The 6,857-nt window shown below is 32.1% G+C and overlaps 1 protein-coding gene across 1 annotated transcript in view; it reads right to left on the bottom strand.

Moving 5' to 3' along the window:
• LOC106688779 (cell adhesion molecule 2) overlaps positions 1 to 5,927 on the bottom strand; it is a gene marked incomplete at its 5' end in the record, with an annotated part of 98,438 nt that extends 92,511 nt beyond the window's left edge. The window contains 1 exon segment of the mRNA XM_067045141.1: positions 5,719 to 5,927. Coding sequence (XP_066901242.1) covers positions 5,719 to 5,927 — 209 coding nt within the window.
• Positions 5,928 to 6,857: the final 930 nt, after the last annotated feature.

The raw sequence follows: 6,857 nt of genomic DNA, 5'->3' as shown, positions 1-6,857 counted from the left end.
TGATAAAATATTCAGGTAAACCTAAATTCAAACGCTAGGCCTTATGGTACAAGAACCGGGGAGAAAAAAAGGCAGTTATTTCACCCCAATTTTTTATTATTTTAATAAAAACTATTTATAATTACTAGTTTAAATTTATGAGTCTGCCATGTATTGGTAGGAGATATAAAAAATGGTGCCTGTTTTTAATCGTTAAAAGAAATTAATTTTTCATTCGGATATGTCTATAAAACCATAAACAACTCTGGTAGCAGAGTAAATTTACTAAAATAATAGAGCTATTTACCTTCAATAGTTCCCAAGATATATTTTTTTAAATACCTACATTTCATAAAACATTTACTGAAAAATCAGTAGTTAGTGAATTTATTTTGAGAAATCTATATCTCAGGAATCATAAAACGTACAGATGTTTGTCAGCACTCCAATTAAAGCTAGTTAAATGTACTACTAAGTATCTGATAACGTATATCGTACGTACTCGTAGTATTTTTTATGATATTTGATAAGCTAAATTCACAATATGTTGATTTGTAGTTGTTCGGATAAAATTTTTGAAAAGATATATCTCTATACATTTTTGAGATGTAAATTTCTCAAAATAAATTCACTACTGATATTTTGTGAATTTTTTTATAAAATGTTATATGATTCTTAAAAAGTATATCTCGGGAACTATTAGGGTTCATACTTTATAAAATTTACGTTACTTTAAATGATACTCTCTCATGTTTTCTAGTGTTGTTGGCAGTATTATAGATATAGAGCTCCGAATAAAAAAATTAATTTTTTTAACGTTTTGAATCAGCCACCATTTTTTATCCCCCCTACCTAAACATGGCAGACTCATCAATTTAGAATAGTAATTATACATAGTCTTCATTAAAGTAATCAGAAATTGGTGGGAAATAACTGCCTATTTTCTCCTCTTGAACTGTTGTACTACTAGGAGATAAGTTTCTTACTCGCCGATCTATTCTTCTCGCAGGTCAGTAATGTAAATAATTTGCGATTTAAAAACTAATTAATCGAAAACTTTCCAACTTTTCACATTAAATTGAGTAATCAAATCAAATTTTCAGCACAGTTTTATTAGGCAGTAGTGAAGAGCTAAAACAGTACATTTAAAGTAATTGAACACCATTCGACGCAGTATTTTATCAGCTTTGATAAACATAAAAAAGATTGCCCTCCATTGATATTGACTTCTCTTTCTATGAGGCGGGAATCGGCCGTCGGGACCTGGGGATATAGCATCAAATCACCTCATCTAAGTTTTTATGCCAATCGTTTAAACGATACCTTTATTTTTATGTGTTTTGTATTTCACTACTAGGAAATAGCCATGTTTATATGCTTCCATTGTTTAATGTTCTTTTAAACTACTCCTAAGAGTATTTACTTTTTTTTCTTTTTAATATTCTCTTCTTTAGCCAGTTATTCTCGAACTGATTAAGCGATATAAAACGAAATAGTAACCCTGGTGATATTAGTTTTCTGTCTATATTTAAGGGTTGAATCTGAACCGATTATATAAACAGTATGTACAAACTGTTTTTATTTGCATTTTAGAAACCATGTCTATTAAATTCCAGATTAAAACTAATTTGGCTAAAACAATCCGCGAATATTAGTACCCTTTATAATTATATAAATAAATAGTATAATTGCCTTACAGATTATTACTTTAATATTAAAATTGATAATTAATTATCCAAATATTCCTTCTATAACCTATTCTATATTTTGCTTGTACAACGTTTCGGGAGAATTATTGCATACTCATGCACCTTTGCAATCCTGAAATTAAGTTATTCTTATTAACAATTTTCATCTATGTTATATGTGTATATTTAAAAGTCTTCTTATCATATTTGTCATATTTTCAATTTCCATATTTAAATCATTTATACACCTTAATATCCCACAGATTTGATACTTAGGACTCCATCTTGACAAGAGACTTACTTGGAATCCACACACAAGACTGAAACGACAAGAAACTGCTCGTAGATTCCGATTGCTACAACACTTACTTGACAAACGCTCTAAACTTCCCATTCACTACAAAAAAAAATAGTATACACTACGATAATCAGACCAATTTGGACATATAGAATTGAGCTCTGGGGCTCCACCAAACCATCAAACTCTTCCCGTATCAAATCCCTACAATTCAAAATCCTTGATGCTCCTTATTACGTAACAAAGAAACTCATCCACAAAGACCTTAACATCCCATTAGTTGCAGATTTGGCCCTAAACAGATATGCGTCTTTTCATTCCAAACTCCCTAACCATCCTAACCCATTGATTCTTAATCTTTCATCCTTAACATTCCCTGATAATCCTCCAGGACGTCTGAAAAGAAGATGGCCACGGGACCTTCTAGTTTAAATTAATGTTTGAAGTACCACCTATGGGTGGTTCCTCCCCAAGATTTTCAAGTGTATATGAAACATACTACATATTTACTTATTGTATTCTTTTGTACATTTGTAAATTACATTAAATAAATAAATAAATAAAAAAAAATCATTTATACACTTATAGTTTAAAATTGTTTTATAACTACATAATTTAAATTATTGTCTTCTATTAGTGATGCATTCACCTATCTCCGTAGCACAAACCAATGCTCTATATTGGGCATTACCTCTTTGGACCATATCAACATGATCAATATGCTCTTTCATTACCCCCTATTGGTATATCCAATTATAATCCATTGTGCAATTTAAGTTAAAAATTATGATTGGGCAATTTTATTCTCACATATTTTACCAGATTTTTTATATTTATATGGCTAATATATTTATTATTTCGGTATAATGTGTTTTGTGTCTCTTTTATAGTTAACCGTGTCTTTAATATTTTTAGTTATATGAATTGCTTCCAGAAATTTGTAAGTTTTGTATTATGTCTATTATTGTGAGATTTTTAAAGTTAAATTTATGGCTTAACGTTATGCTGATATTAGCTATAGCAGTGCAATTTATATATTTGACATTTTTACAGTTTGTGATATGTTTCTTGATTCTGGTTTCCAGTTTTTTGAATGTCTCTCCAAAATATATTTTTCAAAATTTTCACAATCTAGCTTATATACTGCATTTAAATTTTCCATTTAATCTACTTTGTTCTTCGTGTTAGACATTTTAGAGATTTTACAATTACGACGATTTTTTTTTCATGATATATATTTTCCCAGTTTTGATATGACTTTAAGTTCTCCTAATATTTAAAAAAATTAGTGTAAAGGTGTAAGAAGGTAGCTAATATTACACTACTTCAGGAGTAAGACTTCGCTTTAGAGTGTAACATTGAAAACACTTTCTATTTGTGCATGGACTTTGATATATTCATGATAAATATCCATAAGCAGTCAGACATTATTTGATGGAAAAAATCATTATACTATGTCATCTATTGATTATTAATGTAATATGTTAACTGGAATAGTAAAAGTGTAATCACATGTAATAAATGTGTGTTTCTAGAATTTTATATATCCACATTATATCTATACCTCCTAACATAACTCTGCGTAACTCCTAGTCAAAAGAAAAGTAAACAAATGTAATTACTGTAGTATTGCCAAATTTTTTTCTATTATATTATTTGTTCATGCCATTTTTGATGAAATACCTTTATTTTGCGATTAACATCACATTAATTAATTGCGATATAATTAGACTAAATAGAAGAAGTAGGTATCTAATGTATGATATGCGACTACTTATGCCCTAGAAGAATATGCTGCAATTGAGTGTAAATAAACTTTTATCAGTTAAGTCCAATTTATAATGTTTAATAAAAAAAATTGTTGTACTGACCAAATTTAAAAATTTTGTTTCGGTAGGTGGCATACTCCTCTTCAGTTCAAAGATTAAATGAAACCAAAATATTGACCATGAGACTATGGTAGTTAATTTTGCCCTTTGAACTCAGGATTACGATATGGTACGATAATGTATTCTATACTTAAAAAGAAGGCTGCTGGTGATTGGCTCTAATTCTTCCTTTACGCCTTTGGAGTTCACTAGGCCTGCCTTTTTGGCTTCACTTTTTCTGGTAGCTTACCCTACTCATTCTACTATTTTCTTATAATTTAGTATGACGACTTCTTTATTGACCTGGCTTTTTGAAAAAATCTGTACCACAACTATACAATCTTTCCTCACCATCAATCTCTTACAGTATTACATTAGTGTACCTCAAAGTAAATCAGTGGTCGATGGTTTGGCTTCATTTTCACTTTGAACGAGAGAAGAGTATGCCGCATACCTGGACTAAGTTTAAAAAGAATTATAAATCGGTCAATAATAAGGAAACAAAGACGAATATTATTTTTTTTTTTTTTAATCCATCTTCTTTTCAGGCGCCTCGGAGGATTGCCAGGAATGGAAGAGGAAGCAAGATTTTGGATTGTAAGGATAAGTTTAGTGGAGCCCCAAAGCTGAACTCCATATGTCCAGATTGGCCTTATTACAGTCATGTAGATCAGTCTTTTGTAATGGGTTGGAAGTTTAGACCGTTTGTCTAGTAAGTGCTGTAATAGTCGAAATCGACGTGCAGTTTCCTGTTTTTTCAGTCTTGTGTGAGGATTCCTGGTTAGTCGTTTGTCCAAGTGTTGTCCAAGGTAGCGGATCTGTTCGACAGGGGTAAGAGTAACATCATTAAATGAAATTGTAGGGCAGTAAGTAGGTTTACGACGAAGGGTAAAGGTGATTTGATGGGATTTGTTGGAATTTATTAATCCTCCATACTTTATCCTCCAATTACGACACAATACTTCGAGAGCTGTGATATGGGATGGGAGGTTTTGGGATACGATTAATGGGTTATTATTAACAGCGAGCATACGTCATCGGCATACGTGGTGAGGATAGTGTTAGGATTGGTTGGAATGTCAGCTGTATAGACGGTGTAGAGGATGGGATCAAGGATACTACCTTGAGGAACACCAGCGGACTGAGAATAGAGGGATGAATAGGAATCATTGTGGTTTACTTGGAAAAATCTATCAATGAGAAAGGAACGAATGATAAGAAAGTATGTAGGAGGTAGGAATTTACGGAGTTTGTAAAGCAGTCCCGGATGCCAGACTCGACCAAAAGCCTGAAATGGAAAGTTAAATAAACATTTTACATATAGAAATAAAATTTTAATGATTATAATTTTTTTTCTCAAGACTGACTTCAATCTGGAAATTTCAAGATTCGTTACTCAAAATCAACACGAAATAATTTTTAATTGACCAAGGTGGAAATCGAATCCATGGTGTTCTGAATCAGACACTCTGGCACCCTCGCAATAGCCTTGCATGGCCACCAAATCAAACCATCTACTTCAATTTAAATTGATGAAATTAAGAAGATTAAGGTGCTTTGATGTTTAGATGCACATAAGTACATACTTAAAGTTCTCCTTGGCAATACAGCCAATAAAAGGAGTTCACACCCCGGCGGAAGATCACAGAGCTGCCAATCGGTCAAGTTAATACTGATCCGCTTTAGACAGCGGGGATGAATATGCATCAGTATGGATATCGCACCTCACTGACTCAACTAGCCTCTCTTCTGAATAAAGATGATCTGTAGCAAGGATTGATAGCCTAGTAGCCTCTAGTTTAATCCCAAACGATCTCAAACATCAAGTACAATAAGAATCTATCATTATCATCAAGGTGAAATTAATTGTAACTTATACACTTACTATGACCCTGACGCCGTTGAGAGGGAAGACCTGCCCCGGCGGACTGTCCCTGGGGAGGTACCTGTAGAACTCGTGCCCGTCCTTGTACCACTTCACCGAGTACAGGGACTCTCCTTGGAGGTCGAACTTGCACTCCAGCCTCGACATGTTCCCTCTTACGGTGTGTTTGTCTATCCGCACTTCGGTTAGTCGCAGTCCGAACACCAGATCTAGAAATAATAAAACAAAATAACGATTATCATAACAAATTTAATTCAATAAACGACTGCAAAAATAAGAATCAGAACAAAAGTACTCATAGGATAATTATTAAATATTAGAAAAAATGGCTCATCTAGTACATCTCCATTCTTATACTGTTTTGAAGCGATGTGAAATATTAGGCCGTGTGCTATCTGAGCAAGCTTAGTGCAACCGGATGACGATTGAGATAAAACAGAAATCAAAATGAAATACAGTTGAGTTAGTACAAGAGCCGGGAAGAAAAAAAGGCAGTTATTTCCCTCCAATTTTTGATTACTTTAATGAAAACTATGTATAATTAATAGTCAAAATTGATGAGTCTTCCAAGTATAGGTAGGGGGAATAAAAAATGTCGGATGTTTCAAAACCTTAAAAAAAAACATTAATTTTTCATTCAGAGCTCTATATCATAAAAACTAACAACACTAGAAAATTTAAGAGAACATTATTTAAAGAAGAGTAAATTTGCTGAAATATTAGCCCTAAAAGAGCTATTTACGTCCAATAGTTCTCGAGATATAGCTTTTTAAAAAGCAAAATTTCTTAAAAATTTACTGAAAGATTAGTAGTTAGTTAATATATTTTGAGAAATCTATATCTCAGGAACTATGAGACGTACTGATGTCTATTAGCACTCAAATTAAAGCTAGTTTAATGGACTTTACATTTATGTATTTTATAAGACATTTATGACCTTTACCTCCGTAGGAATAGTAGTTTTCATGATATTTGTGATATTTATGATGCTAAAATGAATGTATTTATAGTTGTTTGGGCAATAAGTTTGATATATGAAAAACTTCATGTCAGAAACCATTGGACGTCCAGATGTCTGCCAGCGCTCAAAATAAAGCTAGTTAAATATACTACAAAAAAATTAATATGTTTTTCTTTGT

The sequence above is a fragment of the Halyomorpha halys genome, unplaced genomic scaffold, assembly GCF_000696795.3.
Source record: "Halyomorpha halys isolate HHAL.00 unplaced genomic scaffold, Hhal_1.1 Scaffold1204.1, whole genome shotgun sequence".
NCBI classification, from domain to species: Eukaryota; Metazoa; Arthropoda; class Insecta; order Hemiptera; family Pentatomidae; genus Halyomorpha; species Halyomorpha halys.
This window is presented reverse-complemented; position numbering and strand designations above follow the sequence as displayed.